The 17,856-nt window shown below is 51.2% G+C and overlaps 1 protein-coding gene across 2 annotated transcripts; it reads right to left on the bottom strand.

Moving 5' to 3' along the window:
* Nucleotides 1-10,723: 10,723 nt before the first annotated feature.
* Plekhf1 (pleckstrin homology and FYVE domain containing 1) lies at nt 10,724-17,008 on the bottom strand. 2 transcript variants are annotated; one of them, XM_038339400.1, is made up of 2 exons: nt 16,923-17,008; nt 10,724-12,256 (listed from the first exon to the last, which is right to left on the bottom strand). In XM_038339400.1, the coding sequence occupies exon 2, from the start codon at nt 12,238-12,240 to the stop codon at nt 11,413-11,415; it is 828 nt and encodes a 275-aa protein (XP_038195328.1). In that variant the 5' UTR covers nt 12,241-12,256; nt 16,923-17,008; the 3' UTR covers nt 10,724-11,412. The 2 variants fall into 2 exon arrangements, with proteins under 2 accessions (XP_038195328.1, XP_038195329.1); XM_038339401.1 differs by having other exon boundaries at nt 16,494-16,964.
* Between the last annotated feature and the right edge of the window lie 848 nt (nt 17,009-17,856).

Raw genomic sequence — 17,856 nt, 5'->3', positions numbered from 1 at the left:
GATGCAGGAGATATGGGGCTGTAGGGAAGGCGAAAGCGGATCACTTCTGCCCCTGACACAGGACTCACTGGAATGAACTGGAAAGAGATTAACACAATGGGGGGGGGGGCAGTCACCGAAGCGTGGTTGCCTAAAGCCAGTGTGGGGCAGATTCCTCTGTGTCTTTCTTCATGGAGGCTCGGAGATGGGAGAGTGAACTTGGGAGGCCGTGGAAATGAGAGCAAGCAACAGTTGTGATCAACTCTCTGGAAACCGAACCTTGGGAGAAGAACCATAGCTGACAATTGGTCCAGGCTGTCTCTTCCTCTTATCTGTGTGCGTGTTTGTGTGTGTGTGCGTGTGTGTGTGTTTGTGTGTGGTGTTTATTCACTGGAGCTCTGGGGGTAACCTAAAGTCCTTTATCCAGCTGAGGGAGCATCCTGGGAAGCCTCCCACAGTATTTCCTGTTCACCAGGGGCCTTTACTTTATACTGATCCCCAGGGTACACACATGTTTGGGGGTGAAATTCCCTGGATTCCTTTGGTAACAGACTTCTAACTTGTTTCCTGTCTATCTGCCTGCACCAGCGAGCTCCAGGAGAGAGTTCTGCCTGTTTTGTTCACAGCTGTAGCCCCAGTTCTCAGAGGCACTCAGCATGTATTTATTGAACGAACAAACAAAAGATGAAAAAGACAGGAGGCGACCCGCTTCCCTTTCCTGTGGCTTCAGTGCCTCCAGAACATTCATTGTCCCTTTGGAGGCAGGCCTCTGGCCCCAGCATGAAGGAAGGGAAGGCAGACCGTCACAGCCCAAGGTCCAAGGCCAGAGTTCCAAATACAACCAGAATGGTCACTGGGCAAAGAACTCCGATCCTGTGGTTGAATGATAAATGCCCACCATAGGCTCAGCGTCTGAACATGTCCCCAGGTGATGGTGCTGTCTGTCTGGGGAGGTTTAGGAGGTGTGCAACCTTGCTGGAGGCAGTATGTCACTAGGGCCAGTTTGGAGAGTAAGCAGCTCCACCCTGCTTCTGGTTTGCTCCTTCTGCTGCATGCTTGTGGTTAAGATGTGACCTCTCAGCTTCCTGTCCCTTGCTCCATGCCTGCTGCTTGCTACCTTGCCTCTCTTGCATGATAGACACTCAATTTCCAGGCACGTGGTATGCATGCTTTTAATTTTAGCATTCAGGAGGGGGAGGCAGGTGGATTTCTGTGAGTTTGAGGTCTACATAAGTTCCAGACCAGTCAAAGCTATAGAATGAGACCCTGTCTCAAGAAACAAAAATAAAGCAAAAAGTTGTGTTTAGGGCTAGAAAGATGGCTCTGTAGCTAAGAGTGTATATTATAGCTGGGTGTGGTGTTTCATGCATTTATTCTCAACACTTGGGAGGTAGAGGCAAGAGGATGTTTGTAAGTTCAAGGCTAGCCTAGTTTACATAGTGAGTTCCAGGTCAGCCAGACCCTTCTGACCTTCAGAGAGAGAGAGAGAGAGAGAGAGAGAGAGACAGAGGCAGAGACACAGAGAGAGAGAGAGAGAGACAGAGAGACACAGAGAGAGAGATAGAGAGACAGAGAGAGAAACAGAGAGAGAGAGAGAGAGACAGAGAGAGAGAGAGACAGAGAGAGAGAGAGACAGAGAGAGAACATATAGCTCTAGAGGACCTAGGTTCAGTTCCCAGCACCCATGTCAGGCAGCTCAGAACTCCAACTCAGGGCATCTGATGTCCTCATCTGTCTTCTGAAGCAACTTCACTCATGTGCATATGCTCCTTTCCTCATAATTAAAAATAATAAAAAAATTAAGAAAATGTATGTGCTTCACTAGAAGGAAGTTATATAGCAGTTACAAGAGAAAATGGGGGAGGGGGAAATTAAACGGAGTTGTTCAGACTTGGAATCTCAGTTCCTCAGGAGGCTAAGACAAGAGATCACAAGTTTGAAGCTTGCCTGGACTACAGAGTGAGTTCATTGCTATCCCAGGAGACTTACTGAGCCCTGTCTTAAAATAAGGTAGTGTCTCTCTCTCTCTCTCTCTCTCTCTCTCTCTCTCTCTCTCTCTCTCTCTCCTTCCCTCCCTCTCTCTCTCTTGCATACACAAATGAAAGAGGCTGGGGGCATGGCTCAGTGGTAAAGAGCTGCTCTATGTTTTAGCATAGGCACAGGCCTAGGCTCAATGCCTAGAAACACCAAAAAATAAAGAAACAAACTTTTAAGGAAGGAAAAAGGAAAGATGGAGGAAGTGGGGAGAAAGGGGAACAGTGGGATGGACTGACCGTCTTCTGTTCTGTATCAGTGTATCAGGCTTCCTGCTACTTCTTCCCAGGACTTCTCTGGAGACACATATTTCCCCCTCCTGCTCCACCGCTGTGGAATCAGTGTACACAAGTACAGGAAGGCTCAGACTCTGACTGACAGGAGGGCTCAGACTCTGACTGACAGGAGGGCTCAGACTCTGACTGACAGGAGGGCTCAGGCTCTGTGACTGACAGGAGGGCTCAGGCTCTGTGACTGACAGGAGGGCTCAGGCTCTGACTGACAGGAGGGCTCAAACTCTGACTGTCAGGACGGCTCAGGCTCTGTGACTGACAGGAGGGATCAGGCTCTGTGACTGACAGGAGGGCTCAGGCTCTGTGACTGACAGGAGGGCTCAGGCTGCCGTGTCACGGTGGATCTGCCCAAAGGTCTTCCTGCATCAATATTTTTTTTTATGTTAAAGAGGTCTAGAAGGCCTTTGTACCTCCAAGTCAGTTTGTATCTGAATTGTGTTTCTTCCTGGGCTGTGACTCATGGAAATTGGCTCGGGAGGCAAAAAGCCTGGCTTGTTTGTGACTAGAATAAAGGGCTCTCTGTGTCCATTGTGGTTTGGACACCCTGTTACCCGTCTTTCTGCCTTGAGCTGTTCATTGTTGATGATTTCTTTCTCAATGGAACTCTGCACAGGGCTGGAGAGATGGCTCAGTAGTTAAGAGCACTAGATGATCTTCCAGAGGTCTCAGGTTCAAATCCCAGAAACCACATGGTAGCTCACAGTCAGCTTTCAATCCAGTTTCCAGAGATTCAATGCCCATTTCTGACTTCCATGGGAGCCAGGCAAGCAAATGGTACAAACACCCATACGCAGGAGAGACAGCGACAGAGAGACAGACAGAGACAGAGAGGTGAATCTAGACCCTGAGACCCCAACTCACTTGTTTCCCAAGACTCTCCCAAGAATCACGGTGACACCTGCTGACGTGACCTCAGGATCACGGCTCCCTGACGTAGGTAGGAGAGGTGAGGTTGGCTCCTGCAGACTGAGGACTGTTCTGGTTGGCAAGACTTATGTTAGAAGGCTACTTATGTTAGAAGGCTATTTCTAGAGCCAGGACATGGGTGAGGTCATCCATGACAAACTGAAAGGCTCAGGAAGGAGTGATTTTCTGAAGAGGACTGACGTTCACGGGAGCCTCCACCCTGTTGCACACGCTCGCTCCCAGCAGCTGGGCAGGGGCTGTGGGCAGGGAATGTTTCTAGTTAAGAGTGTACAAATGAGTAAGAGGGGCCTCACACTTGCTCCTCCTGTGTACTCTGTACCCTGTGCCCTTCAGCCCCCTGGGAGGACAAGGCCGTATAGGACAGGGCACTTGCGTGGCTGCCTTCCCCAAGACTGCTCCTGCTATGAGGCTCTATTTCTCATTCTTTCACTGGACTGACTCCGGGAGACATCCAGGAACTCCCACAGGCCAGCAAGAGGATGATTAGCTCAGGGCTGAAAAAGGTCAAAGGCTTCGCTCCTTGGGGGTAGGAGTGGGACCCCCCCCAGAAGGCTTTCCTGCTTTGGAACCCAGGAACAGCCATTGGGAGTATTCATGATTTTGACGATTTGCAAGCTTCATGAAGCTTCCATGGTATTACCGTGGGCAGCTGGGAGCTACGGTAAGCATGGCCATACAGAGGGAATGTCACCCTTGGCACAGTGGATGACTGGTTCAGATGCCAGGTTCACTCCCTGCCAGCTTGAAGCCACTTTGTGCATGAAGGGCAGGCACTCTGGAAGACCTGCTCATTGGAATTAGACATCTTCCAGAATCTCCACGGAGCTCCAATGACTGAAATTTCCACTTGTTTTTGCCCAGAACTGTCTGGCTCTGTGGCCTGCCCCTGCCATCCCCCATCTCCATCCCCATACTGCCTTTATGTTGGCCTGGGAGGCTGGACTGGGAGACAGCAGGGGAAAAAGAGGGGCTTGGGAAGACAGAAGGCAGCCTTGGTCTCGGTCTCTCATGTCTTGATCCTAAGCATCAGGTGGGGGTTGAGCGACTGCTCCCCAGGCCTTGGAGGTCACAGGTAGTTTCATTCTTTTCCTGGGCAAAAGCTGCCTGGAGAGGTTTTGTGTGTGTGTGTGTGTGTGTGTGTGTGTGTGTGTGTGTGCGCGCATGCATGCGTGCATGTGTGTGTGTGTGTGTGTGTGTGTATGCTGGTGGGGGCTCTGACAGAGGTCCTGCCTAGAATCTACTCAGTGAGTGACAGACACTGAGGGTGTCATTCGGTAGGAGAACCTTACTGAGAGTTCAGCAGTGAGGGTTTGGTAGCATGACTCAGCAGTACAGCTTGCATTCAATCCACTCTCAAGGGACTAGTGACATGACTTGGTGACAGACCTTGCCTAGAATCTAACAGTAAGGAGCTGGGGGCATGGCTTAGCTGTAGACCACTTGCCTAGAGTCCACCGATGATGGGTAGGGTCCATGTGTCTGTCAGTGGTAGAACACCTGCCTAGAATCCTCCAGCGAGGGCCCAGAGGTCAGTGAGAGAACACTTGACTGCCATGCCCGAGGCCCTAAGTTCAATCTCCACAACTGAAGATCTCCTTGCACCCATCCATCCAGTCTTTACGTCCATGATGAACCAAGGGAGTCATATGCTGTGAGACAGTCCGAGAGCAGGAGGGAAACAGACTGGTGAGTCCAGAGGGCGGAGCTGGAGGAGAGAGAGAATGTGCGAAGTGTCTGTGTACAGAATTCCTCTCCTCTGGGATCTGGACGGCACCTACACAGCCTGGGCCACGTTCACCCCTGTGTTCTTGCTGGAAGGACTCCCACTCAGCCCAAAGGGAGCTCCGTGGGTACTGCAATGTACAAACCCCATTCCTATGCATATTTCCCCACGTACTGGGGTAGCCACAAGGTCCTGGCCCCCAGGGCATCCGCAGATAGGGTGTTGCTGGAAGGGTGAGGGAAGAGGCAGAAACAAGGGCAGAGCTGGGAGATGCAGGAGTGTCTGACTGCATAGGTTGCCCATTGCAGGTGCTGACAGAGGTAGGACAAGCAGGTGGGGATGAGGTCACACTTTGAGAGTTGTCTTGATTACTCTTCTGTTGCTGTGAGGAGACACCATGATGAAGGCAACTTATAAGAGAAAAACATTTACTTGGGGGCTTCCTTATAGTTTCAGAATGGTGGCAGGAGGGCTGGGGTGAAAAGGGGGTGGGCTGGGTCTGGTGGCATGGGCTTTTGAAACCTCAAAGCCCACCCCCAGTGACACACCTCCTCCAACAAGGCCACACTTCCTAATCTTTCCCATACAAGTTCCACTCCCTGGTGACTAAAGCATTCAGAATATATGAGCCCTGTGCTATGAAGCGGTGGTGGCGCACAACACCTTTAATCCCAGCACTCCAGAGGCAGAGGCAGACGGATCTCTGAGTCTGAGGCCAGCCTGGTCTACAGAGCGAGTTCCAGGACAGCCAAGGCTACACAGAGGAACCCTGTCGTTAAAAATAAAACAAATCAAACAAATCAAATATGGGGACCATTCTCATTCAAAGCACCACAATGCCCCAGAAGTTAGCGGAGGTACTGATGCCTTCAAAGGAATCATCTGTGATTGCTCAGCACTTCACAGGGTACCGAATGGGATACTTTGTGGAAAGGTGGGGAAGCCAGCGCAGGGGAACAGAGACAGACACGCCCATCATCCAGGCTGCCGAGCGGAGGTGGTGTCTATGCTGGAAGGCTGAACATTCTGGCCTGAGCAGGGGAGTGAGTGGTGGGCAGCCAGAAAGCAGCTTCCCAGAGATTGGCAGACTGGCTCCGCTCCAGCCCCCTTCTTTTGCCCTCTGAACACAGTTCCGAGAGAGACTGCTTGGATGGAGGCAGAGCATATACAAGGAGGATGTGGGCTTTCACAAGTGGGAGCCTCTGCCGACAGTGGCAAGGGCTGAGGCTTGAGCTTGGGGGTGGCCAGAACTCGATGATCTACCTTGTGAAGCGTTCCCCACACCCAGCGACAGTCCTGTCTCTCCCCACAGCCCCTGTCTGGGTAGGTCACATCCTGGAGGCCTCAGGAACAAGCAGGTCAAGAGGAAGTGGCTGGCCTTGCTTTGTACCTGTCCCAAGACTTCAGGTTCTGACCTGAGAACTGGGTCAGCCTTTGAATCACACTTATAGGGTCCCAGTCCCAGTGGGTGATCCAAATTCCTCCAGCAGGGCTGAGAGGCAAGGGAGAGGCCAGAGTGGCAATCAGGTGTCCACTTAGATTGCAGAGCCTCAGCCAATCAGCAGGACAGATGCAATCTTTCCAGAAACTTTTATGGTATGGTGGGCACTTCTGCCCCAGACTGAGGGCAACTCACAGTGGGTGTCAGGAAGAACTTGCCCTGCATCTGGGACCCTGTGTGTCAATTAGCTATTGGAACCTTGGGGGCAAGCCCAACCATGGTGTGTGGCACCTTTCTGGTATCATTTTCTTCGAATGAGACCCTGAGGTGGGAGAGCTGGCTCAAGTGTTGGATCTTCCATTCAGCTGAGGGCCTGCTCACACTGTTATAGAATGGCTGGTCTAGTCCACTTGCCCTGTCAACATTGCTGGTGGGTCCTTTTACCCACAGCCTTACAGCAGGGTTTTTTACTTTTTAAATAGTAAACATCCTAATTGGGGTAAAATGACAGGTCAATGATGTTTTGATTTATATATCCCTGATGGCTAATCATACTAAGTATTAACATATTAATTATATATTATCAATATATGATTATACTTAGTATTAATATATGAAAAATATATAAAATATATAATGTATATTTCATTACTCCTTTTGAAAAGTGCCCATTTGCCCAATTTTACAACTATCTTGAATTTTCTTTTGTTGTTTGTTTATCTGAGGCAGAATCTCACTATGCAGCCCAGACTGGCCTTAAACTCACAAACTGGCAGTGCCACCCCATGACTCAGGGCAAAGGCAGGCGGGTCTCTGTGAGTTCAACGCCAGCCTGGTCTACAGAGTGAATCTCAAGCCAGCTAAGGCTAACGTGAGATACTGTCTCAACGCCTTTCTGTTTGTTTTTTCTTTCTGCTGCCAGTCCGTCCACTCTTTTGCATCTTTTCAGTTGACTGTAGCCCTCCTGTCTATTTTTGCTTTTGGTGTCATATGGAAAATCATTTTCTGTTTAAGTCTCATGAAAGTCTGCTAGTGCCTACACAGCAGAGAGAACTGACTTCTGCAAGCTGTCCTCTGACCTCCATATGGCACATGCCACCCACGCCTACACAAACAAATGCAATACTTTTTATCTTTTAAGATTCTCTTTGAGGCAGAGTGTCTTACTTAGGGTTTCTATTGCTGCAATGAAACACCACGACCAAAAAGCAAGCTGGGGAGGAAAGCGTTAATTTGGTTTATACTTCCACTTTGCTGTTCATCACAGAAGGAAGTCAGGACAGGAACTCAAACAGGGCAGGAACCTGATGCAGAGGCCATGGAGGGGTGCTGCTTACTGGCTTGCTTCCCATGGTTTGCTCCGCCTGCTTTCTTATAGAACCCAGGCCCAGCAGCCCAGGGATGCACCACTCACCATGGGCTGGGCCTCCTGCACTGATCCCTGATTGAGAAAATGCCTTACAGCCGGATCTCATGGAGGCATTTCCTCAGCTGAGGCTCCTTCCTCTCTGATGACTCTAACTTGTGTCAAGGTGACACACAAAACCACCCAGTATACAGGGTTTCTCTAAGTAGCCCTGGCTGACTGCCTAAGAACTTGTTCTATAGCCCCAGGCTGGCCTTGAACTCAGAGATCCACCTACCTCTGCGTCCCAAGTGCTGGCATTAAAGGTATGTGCCACTATGCCCAACCATGTTTTTTTAATTTAAAGAAATTAAAAAAAGAAAATTTAACAAAATAGCTAAGTATCCCAGTCCTCATGGCTACCAAGAGAGAGCCTACTGAGGCCCCTTATTCTGAGGTGCCAACAAATGCCTCCTTTCCAGGAAGCCTTTTAGGCCATCCTCTTTGAGCCTCAAGACGACTTTGTGTGACCTCCCTTTGTCTCAGCTTCAAGCACAGATAGACCTTAGTAAGCGGGCACCAGCATTCACCCTCATCACAGGGACAACATTCCTGGGGGCCAGGATCCCCTGCCTTCCTCCCCACCTGGGCAGTCTACACTTGGATGCCATTAGTTCTCTGTAAGTGGCAAAGTTCTCCTTTGAGAAAATGTGCCACCCAGAAGTCCCATGGCCAGTGCACAGGCTAGGATCCCTAGCCATGTCCCTTGCACGGCCTCTCCTGGTATCTGAATCCTGTGCAAAGATTAGACTCCATTGAACTGCAAGAGCAGTCTGTCCCTGATGCACTGGGCCCCAGCTGCAACCTTACGCCTGCCGCCTGCCTCAGAACTCCATCGGGTTGGACTCTGCACAGCTGCCTCAGACCATGCTGAGGCGCAAGTTCCCACGCTGCAGGGTTCTGGCCTCAGAGCTCCTTTGTCTCTCTCTTGATTTCCAGGACGAGCAAGGCAGACCCCCTCCCAAGGACCAAATGCTGCCAGGGGATCACATGTTCCTGGCAGGGACAGTATTCACACAGCTGGGAGGACACATTCCAGGGAGACTCAGCTGGCAGGACAATGGGTTCCTGAGCCCTTGCCAGGCCTTGTGAACAGAGCCACGGGCAAGAGAGTGAATCCTGGCCCCAACCCATCAGACAGAGCTCTCAGATCCTGTTGGCCTTCAGTTCAGTACTGGGTAAAAAGGACACTGGCAAAGAGCTGAGGTGCTTAAGTCCATTCTGAGAACCCCTGAGTTCCTGGGTAGGCGGCGGAGGGGGCAAAGGTCAGCAGTATAGCCTTGATTCAGCACCTTAGCTGAGATCAGCTTCAATAGCATGCTTGCAAGCCTGGATCCCAGCCTGGCTGACCATGGTGCCTCAGCAAGGGACTGAGGAAGATGTCCCCCATGGTTCCTTCACTTCCCAGGCTCCGTTCTATGGGCACATGCTCCCTTTCTTTTTGTTTTGTTTTGTTACATTTACACGTCCTTATCAAACACTTTGATTATATTCACCCCATTTCTCTCTCTTGCCCCCTCCCTGGTCCCCTCTCTCTTCTTAAATAGTACCTTCTACATTCATATCTTTTCCTTAAAAAGTTAATTCACTGCCTGTGAGAGAAAACATGCGATCCTTGAGTCTGGCTCGTTTGGTGTCACCTGGCAATCTCCAGTTCCATCCATTTCTCCGCAGATGACACAATGTTCTTCTCTTTGGTGTCTGGATAGATCTCCAGTGTACGGGACATTATCTTTATCTGTTCATGTGCTGATGGACACCTAGGCTAGCTCCATATTGGCTGCTGTGACTATCGCTAGGACAATCAGAACCCAAGTGTATGCTGACCACCCATATTGAACAGGGTCACCCCCAGATGTTTGGTTTGCTGAGGAGCCTGTACAATGGCAGCTACAGCGACCAGGGCACAGGTCTCCTCTTCCACACAGACTCAGCATTTTGTTTTCTTATACATCTTATTTCAAGGCCTTCATTCCTGTCGTTTGTTCCCCTCTACACTTCAGCAGTGGGGGATACTCTGAAGGTTTCCAGGAAAGGAAGGTTCCAAGTGAGGTTTGTGAGTCACCAGCCATGGGTGGAAGGGATGGGTTGCCTGGTCTGGACTTCTGAAAAGACACCAGCTCTAGCTTCAGGAAGCTGCTCTTCACCTAGGAACCTGCCTGGCCCTGTGCCCAAACAGGAGAAGCAGCCTGAACCAGTTTTTGTGGCTGACAGAGGCCACAAAAGTGAAAGGGCTGCAAACAAGCACATCCCAGTCCTTCCCAGCTGTCACTGCAAACAAACTCATCCCCAGTCCTTCCCAGCTGTCACTCACTGCCAGTACAGGAGGGGTCACAGGCAGCTCCTGGGTGCTCCATAGTCTATCCCTCCAGCACTCTTTGAAGAGTGACCACATGTCTGTCAACTGCAGGCTTTGGAATCTGAACCTAACCTACAGAATCAGAACATGGACAAAGACAATATTGTTCTGGGGGAAGGGAGCTCACTGATAATAGGGATTCACTGTACCGGAGTCGGAGGAAGCTTTCTAAGTCCCACACATAGCTGACAATGAATTTCCTTTACCACCCATTTAGACAGCTCACACCAATAAACCAGGTGCAGTGGTACACACTGGTAATCCCAGCACTGGGGAGGCTGAGGCCAGAGGATCTCAAGTTTGAATCAGCCCTATGTAGCAAGTCCCTGTCTCAAAAGAAAAGGAAGGCAAGCAGGCAGGCTGGCTATCATAATAACAGAATGGGGCTTTGTTCTTGGGCAGCCAGACACCGTGTGGCATGGATGTCTCACTGGGTGGGAGGCATTTCCAGGGATGCCCAGTGTGGCAGTATCAGTGATGGTTGTCCCTAGTCCCTCGGTTGAGCAGTGTCTGAAGCTAGGGTACTCTTAGAATTAGCAATCAAGATTTGTTTTTTTTTTTTGTTTTTTATTGGTAAGTCAGTCTGGATAGGGTTTCTGTCCTTGAAACCAGAGTCCTAAGGGAAAACATCACTTCTACTGACTGCAGTTAGAGATGGGGACAGGACAAACAGGCACCAGATGAGACCTTGATGGGTGGCCCTGGGTTGGGGGAAGCTCAGGGGGCAGCTCACCTGGGCCCAGAGGGCACACACAGTGCATCTGGGGTCCAGCTTGGCAGGACCCAGTGGCCAGGTGGTGCTATCTGCATGGTAGAAACTGTACAGGCCTCCTGCTCCAGCATGGCTGTGCCTGTTAAGGGGCAGAGGTGGGAACAGGGTCTGAAGCTCAAGCTTCAGAGTGGAGTGGACCCCAACTGTGGTTTGGTCTTCCCTTTGCTCTCTTCAACCCTGGTCTTTTAATGCTTGGGACACCGGGCCTGGTCTAACCCCAAGGGCTGTAGCTGTAGCCTGGTCACCAAGGGCTACATGTTCTGGGCCTTGTGAAATGGAAAGACAATTATCTGACCAGAAGTAGAAGAGGGTAGGCGGTTGCTGTCTAGCAGAAAGGCACTAGTAATGGCTCTGGAACAGCCACATGTCACAGGCCCACTACCATTGGCAGGGGTCCCAGCAAAAGTCAGAGTTCAGGACCTGCATCTTGGAGCCCTGGGCAGTGGACTGGCTTGATGCAGATACTCTGAAGGTGAGGGTCAACTGTGGAAGGCTGACCAGGAGACACCAGAAGCGTAGAACTCCACCTGGCTGGGCCAGTCACCTTCTCTGTCCTCATCGGAGTCATCGTCATCGCCACTGGACGCACCACAGATGGCGCCGCCTAGGTGGGTTGGCTGTCCCGGAGAGTCCCCGCACCTCTCCTTGGCCTCTTCGCTCCGCTTCTGCGCAGCTAGCTCTCGGTAACAGAGGCTGCAGACACGGAGGGGTTTCGGGGAGAGACGCGGCAGCAGGAAACGCTCCTTGGAACACTCAGCACAGACTACAAACCCACATTTGCGGCAGTGGTGACGCCGGGTGAGTGCCGAGAAGCGTGTCTGTGTGCAACGCATGCAGATGTCCGTGGCCTTGTCAGGGATCCAGGGCGCTGCGTGCTCAGTGGTGGGCTGGCGGCCAGTGGCCAACAGCTGCCTCCGTACACACTCTTCGATGTGGCTGATCCACTCCTGGCGCTCCGTGGTGGAGGCCGCAGACACCACAAAGGACTTCTTGGCTGTCTTGATCATCCAGCGGTTCTTGGCCTGCAGGGTCTCTGGCAGCGTCTCCAATGTTACCTCTTCCAGGGGGATAATATGTTGGCTGCGGTACTTGCGTTTGCTAAGCACAATACTGCCGTACACCAGGATGTCATTGAAGAGGAAGAAGATGCGTGGCTTGGCCTTCTTGCGGCACTCCTTGGTTAGCACCCCCTCGCCCAGGAGCACACGGCCCGGCAGGGCCAGCGGCTGCCCCGATGCCCCGAAACAGCTCTCCACTGCTGCGATCCGCTGACTGTTGATCTCTGTGTTTGCCAAGTGGTCCACCATCTTCTCAGTAGCTAGTCTGTAGGAGGCAGACAGGGAGCGATCAGCTTGTCCGTGAAGTCAGAACCACACTGCTCATGCCCCTCACGCCAGCTTACTCACCCACCAAACCAGACAAACCTATTATCCCACTGCGTCTCCCAAACCTTACCCAGCCTGCCTGGCACAGAAACTGAATGCTCCAGAGGCCGACCTGATACAAGGAGTGGAAGAAATGATTGGGGGGTGGGGTGGGTGAAGGGGACTCTCCTGCAGGAGGATGTGGAAGGTAGACGGTGGTAGAAGGACAGCCATGAGGAGTTGACTAACTGCAAGAAGTAAGAGACTCAGTGGTCTGAGGAGCCTTGGAAGTAGAGCACACCTCAGGCATGCATCAGGAGCACGGAAGCTGGAATAGGGAGCCTCCAACTCCCATCCGCTGATCTGGGACAGTCGTGATCAGAAGAATGGGGGTCCACGTGCTAAACACTGTGTGTTGGACGATATGAATGGAATACAAACCGTTCACAGGCTCTGTGATCTCTCATTTGCCCCCAAAGTATCTAATTGCTCTGGGTGGCCTAAGGTTGCCATGGCCATCTTGGGGGCCATGTGCTGGGTACCTCTAAGCCAAGGGCAACTTTATCTCTGCCTCTGCCTCCCAAGTGCTGGGATTAAAGATGTGCATCACGGCCACCAGGTGGCTTTTTCTTAGTGACTGATGTGGGAGGGTCCAGCTCATTGTGGGTGGTGACACCCCTTCGCTGGTGGTCCTGGGTTCTAAGAAAAAGCAGGCTGTGCAAGCCAGTCAAGCAAGCTAGTAAGCAGCACCCCCCCCCCACCCCCATGGTCTCTGCATCAGCTCCCGCCTCCAGGCTCCTGCCCTGTTTGAGTTCCTGCCTTGGCTTCCCTCAATGATGGACAGTGCTGTGGAAGTGGAAGCCAAATAAACCCTTTCCTTCTCAGCTTTCTTTTTGGTCACAGTGTTTTGTCACAGCAATAGACACCCTAACTAAGATACCTACACCTATAATTAAAAGTAAAATAAATCATTAGAAAACCAAAGTAGACAGCAATTGAAGAGACACCAGTCAGATACCAATCTTCCTCCTTAATACACACACACACACACACACACCCATAACATCAAAAGCCCCGGTTTTTTCCTGTCTAGTTACTGCACATGACCTTCTGTTGTCTCTACTCACTCCTTAGCTCCAGCAGAACGGTAGTCTTTTCTTGATAACGGCTCCACTGAATTCTTTTTTTTTTTTTTTTTTTTTTTTTTTTGGTTTTTCGAGACAGGGTTTCTCTGCAGCTTTTTTAGAGCCTGTCCTGGAACTAGCTCTTGTAGACCAGGCTGGCCTCGAACTCACAGAGATCCGTCTGCCTCTGCCTCCCGAGTGCTGGGATTAAAGGCGTGCGCCACCACCGCCCGGCTTGAATTCTTTTTTTTAATATTTATTTATTTGTTTATTATGTATGTATGTATACAATATTCTGTCTGTGTGTATACCTGCACGCCAGAAGAGGGCACCAGACCCCATTACAGATGGTTGTGAGCCACCATGTGGTTGCTGGGAATTGAACTCAGGACCTTTGGAAGAGCAGGCAATGCTCTTAACCTCTGAGCCATCTCTCCAGCCCTCCACTGAATTCTTAAAACTGTGCTACATGTATGAACCTCCCTGTGAGACTCAGGACTTACTTGTTGGGAGGAAGGAGGAGTGATTTGACCTCTTACCACATGCAAACATCTGCTGAGACATACACAGCCAGTTCCCGAGCAGCATGTGTGTGTGTGACACACACACACACACACAGAGCTGCCCACACCACCTGATGTAATAACTATTTTTAGTTTGCTGATCTTGGCAACAAACTTTGCAACCCCAAGTCATTCTGCCACTTGATCACCAGTTCTTGGCTGAAGGACAATCTGACAAACCTACACTGTGTCCCTTAATGTGCCAGCATGCTACCTCCATGGCCACCAGGCACTGTGCTGAGGATCAATGTGGATAAGATCTCACTGTGGAGAGGCCAGAACGGCCCAGGAGCAACAGTGCAGTGGCTTCTGGGTAGCAGAGACAACTGGAACACTCAGGAGCAGAGGGAATAATAAGACACAGGTTTTGGGCTGGAGTGATGGCTCAGCAGTTAAGAACACTTACTGCTCTTCTGCTATTCCTGAGGACAGAATTTGGATCCTAGTAATCACAGTGGGTGCCAGACTCACAACCGCCGATAAGGCAACTCCAGGGATCTGACACACGCTTCTTTGGCCTCTGAGGCATTCACATACATGTGGCATTCAGTCACACACATGGATAAAAATAAAAATAAATCTTTAAACAAAGCAAAACAGGGTCTCCTCACACAATGGATAAATGGACCAACAGGAGGATCACTTGATAGACCGAGGTGAGCAGCTCTAGGATGGCGCACACAACTGAATGTCACTTATGCCGAAACCGTACGACATTCCAAACTGTTCAAGAAACCCACCTGCAATTAAAAACAGGAGACCTCATGCCCATTGGAAGGCTCCCAGCGTGGGAGAAGGAGAAGAGGTGTGCACCCCGCTGCTGGAAATGGAAAATGCTATAGCTATGGGCTGGGTGCTTCCTGACACTCTTGCAGAGACCCAGGATCAGCTTTCAACACCTACATTACGCGGCTCACAGCCACCTGGAACTTTAGTTCCAAGGGATCTGCATGCGTGTGGTGCTCAAACACAGACACACTCATAAAATACACAAATACATCTTGAGAGAAAAAAATGACACAGCTACGATGGAAAGCAACCTGAAGTCTCCCCTCCCCCATTAAAAACATTATTATTATTCACCCACATTCCCCACTACGGTTCTATCTCCAAATGGACTGGAAGGAATATCTATAGTCTTGCGTGTGTCCACAAAAGCCAAGAAGCAGAAGCAACCCAGATGCCCATCACTAAGAAACATGTGAGTGATGATAGCCAAGGAGGAAATGTGATCTACAACCAGGACCCAATCTGGCCCACTGCCAGCCTTCCTAAATGCGACCTTAGTGAAATACATTCAAGCTAACACGATCTAAAATATATTTACGCTCTGGCCCCTTGTAGAAAAGGTTTTTTGACCCTTGACCCATGTATGATGCACAAGGCACCTTACTCATGGATACTGACAACCACATCTGTCCCAACCCATAGTCATCATGTCCCGGTGCCTGCTGTAGTACAGCCTCTTAAGAGAGGTCTGGGCCCTGGAAGGAGGGAGGCACCGGGAGGGGTAAGAGGTCAGGTCACAGGGGCAGGTAGGGTCATCTTGTCGGCCCACAGGTCAATGTTATTGCAAGGGTAGTGAGTCACTGAGATTTTCTGGAATCCTCCTCCACGAGAACAGAATAAGTAAAATGAACCCTTAGGTGCCACTTTCTCAGCACCTGCTGCTACTTCGGGACAACATTAAGCACACAGCATAGTTGATCTAACTCACAACACTCACCTGGAGGAAGTACCAAGCCGCTTCACAGCCACCTCCCTAGAACCTGGGCTAGTGGCCAAGTTTCCAAATAAGCTCTGAGGCAAAGAAGAAAAACTTTGGCCTAGGGTGCACACCTGTAATTCAGCACTTGAGAAGATGAGGCAGGAGGATAGCGTTCTAAGTCATTCTGGGCTATACAGAGAGATCGTTTCTTAAAAACCAAAACAAAACTTAGCTGGGCAAAACGGCTCAGAGGGTAAGGGTGTTTGTAGCCAAGACTGACTGAATCCCATCCCAGGAGCTCACTTGGTGAAAAGGAGAGACTGAGTCCTGAAAGGCGTGCCCTTTTCCACATTAAACAAAATAAACAACATCCCCCGCTCCACACACACACACCCAGAATCAGAAGTTCTTAAACTCCAGAGTGTGTAGTCTTTCCTACAGCCCAACCTCCGTGTCTTCTCTCACTATAGACACACAGGGAGGCCTGTCCGACCCCGCAGGCCACAAAGCCAAACCCCTCCTCCCTTGGTGCGGCTGTGTTGGCCAGGTTCCAGTGCTCAGGCAACTGGCCTGGTCAGTGTAGGCAGTTCTGAGGGCTGACGTGGGCAAGACACACAGTAAGTGAAGCGCTTCAGCTTCCATAAACCACTGGGATCTTGACCCCAGCACTGATCGTCCCTCCTCCGCGGGCTCTAGCCCTGTGGAATCTGATAATAACTCTGTTCAAATTCCAAGGCCTGCGCCCTCTAGGCGTGTGCACCCGTTCCAGAGTGACTCGGAACTGCCTTTTTCCTCTCCTACCTTGAGGCCTGGCGACGGGGCTTCTGCACTTAAGGTGTTCCCTAAGAAAGTCCTGGCCCTGTCCCACCGCAGTAACTTCCTGTATTTAGAGTCGCCAACTCAAACTCTTCAGGATGTCAAATCAGAGGCCAGTGAGAACCGTCCTTCCCACTCCAAGGCGTATCGGGCCAAGTAATGACTCCCGGTGGGACAAAGTGCGGGCAGAGATTCTGTAGACGACCCTCCCCCGGCTCAGAGCTCGCGCACAACTCGGGGATTCCGTGGCCCTCGAGTCCCCGTTGTCAACCGCTTTTCAAGGAGCTCCTACAAGTCAGCAGGCAGCGAGCACCCTCTTCTCCAGTGGAGTCTCGGGATGTCGATCCCCGCGGCCACCTCGATCCGCCTGTGCGGGCGGGAGGGGAGCGCTTCCCGGTGCAGTAGCACGCTTACCTCCCGAGAGCCGCGCACCCCGCACAGCCGGTCCGCTTACGGTCACCGCTCCGGCCGGCCAATCCCCGCGCCGCCCACGTCTTCGGGGTCCAACTCCTTGGTCACGCCCTCCAGATGCCGCCTGACCAATCGGAGCCCTGGAACGCAGGCGGGGGCGGAGCCGGAGCGGGCCCGAGTTCCTCAGAAATGTGAGCGGATGGGGTTGAACCGCGGGATGGCAGACGGGTCAGCTCGGATTTGGGATATGCGTGGGCTGGCGGGACTGGTCCCTGGTTGGAGTCTCGTTCCTAGCTTCCCTAGCCACCATGCTGAAGACTGAATCGGCGCAGCTTCGGGGCACGGGCCACGACTGAGGCACGCGCGACGGGATGGTGGGACTGTGGGCCCTCAGATGCCCTTGCTATCGTGAAGGCTACCTGTTTTCGGCAATGGTGACACGCCATTTATTGAAGACCAACAGAACTTTATAGAAAGTTTCTTAGTGGGAAATGTCAAAAATGTAAGGGAAGAAATAGATGAGTTTAGTGGACCTCACGTTCTCATAAGCAAGTTTTAAGTACTCCTTGCTTGACCCCACCCAGCCTGGTGGTGACATTGGGAACTCAAAGCCAAGCCTTCCTTCCTGTCTCACCTGCCCCCACGCGAAACCTCTTCCACCGTCTTCTGGTTCCTCAAAAACACTGGGCTGGTTCAACTCCCACCTTTGCACTCCCTCCCCTTCCTTTGTCACTTCAATGTCACCTCCTCTGAGAGGTCTCCTTGGCCCCGTGGCCGCAGGCCAGGCAGTTCTCTACTTTGTCCGTTTTTTGGTGGTGGTGTTTTTTTTTTATTGTTGTTGTTGTTGTTGTTTTTGTAAAGATAGGGTTTTACTATGTATCCCTGGCTGGCCAGAAACTCTAGAGGCTTTGCCTCTGTCTCTAGAGTGCTGTTGTAT

This window comes from Arvicola amphibius, chromosome 8, assembly GCF_903992535.2.
Source record: "Arvicola amphibius chromosome 8, mArvAmp1.2, whole genome shotgun sequence".
In the NCBI taxonomy this organism is placed as follows: Eukaryota; Metazoa; Chordata; class Mammalia; order Rodentia; family Cricetidae; genus Arvicola; species Arvicola amphibius.
This window is presented reverse-complemented; position numbering and strand designations above follow the sequence as displayed.

Coding starts and splice junctions, on each gene's coding strand:
- Plekhf1 (XM_038339400.1), bottom strand. CDS start 12,240: ATGGTGGACCACTTGGCAAACACAGAGATCAACAGTCAGCGGATCGCA.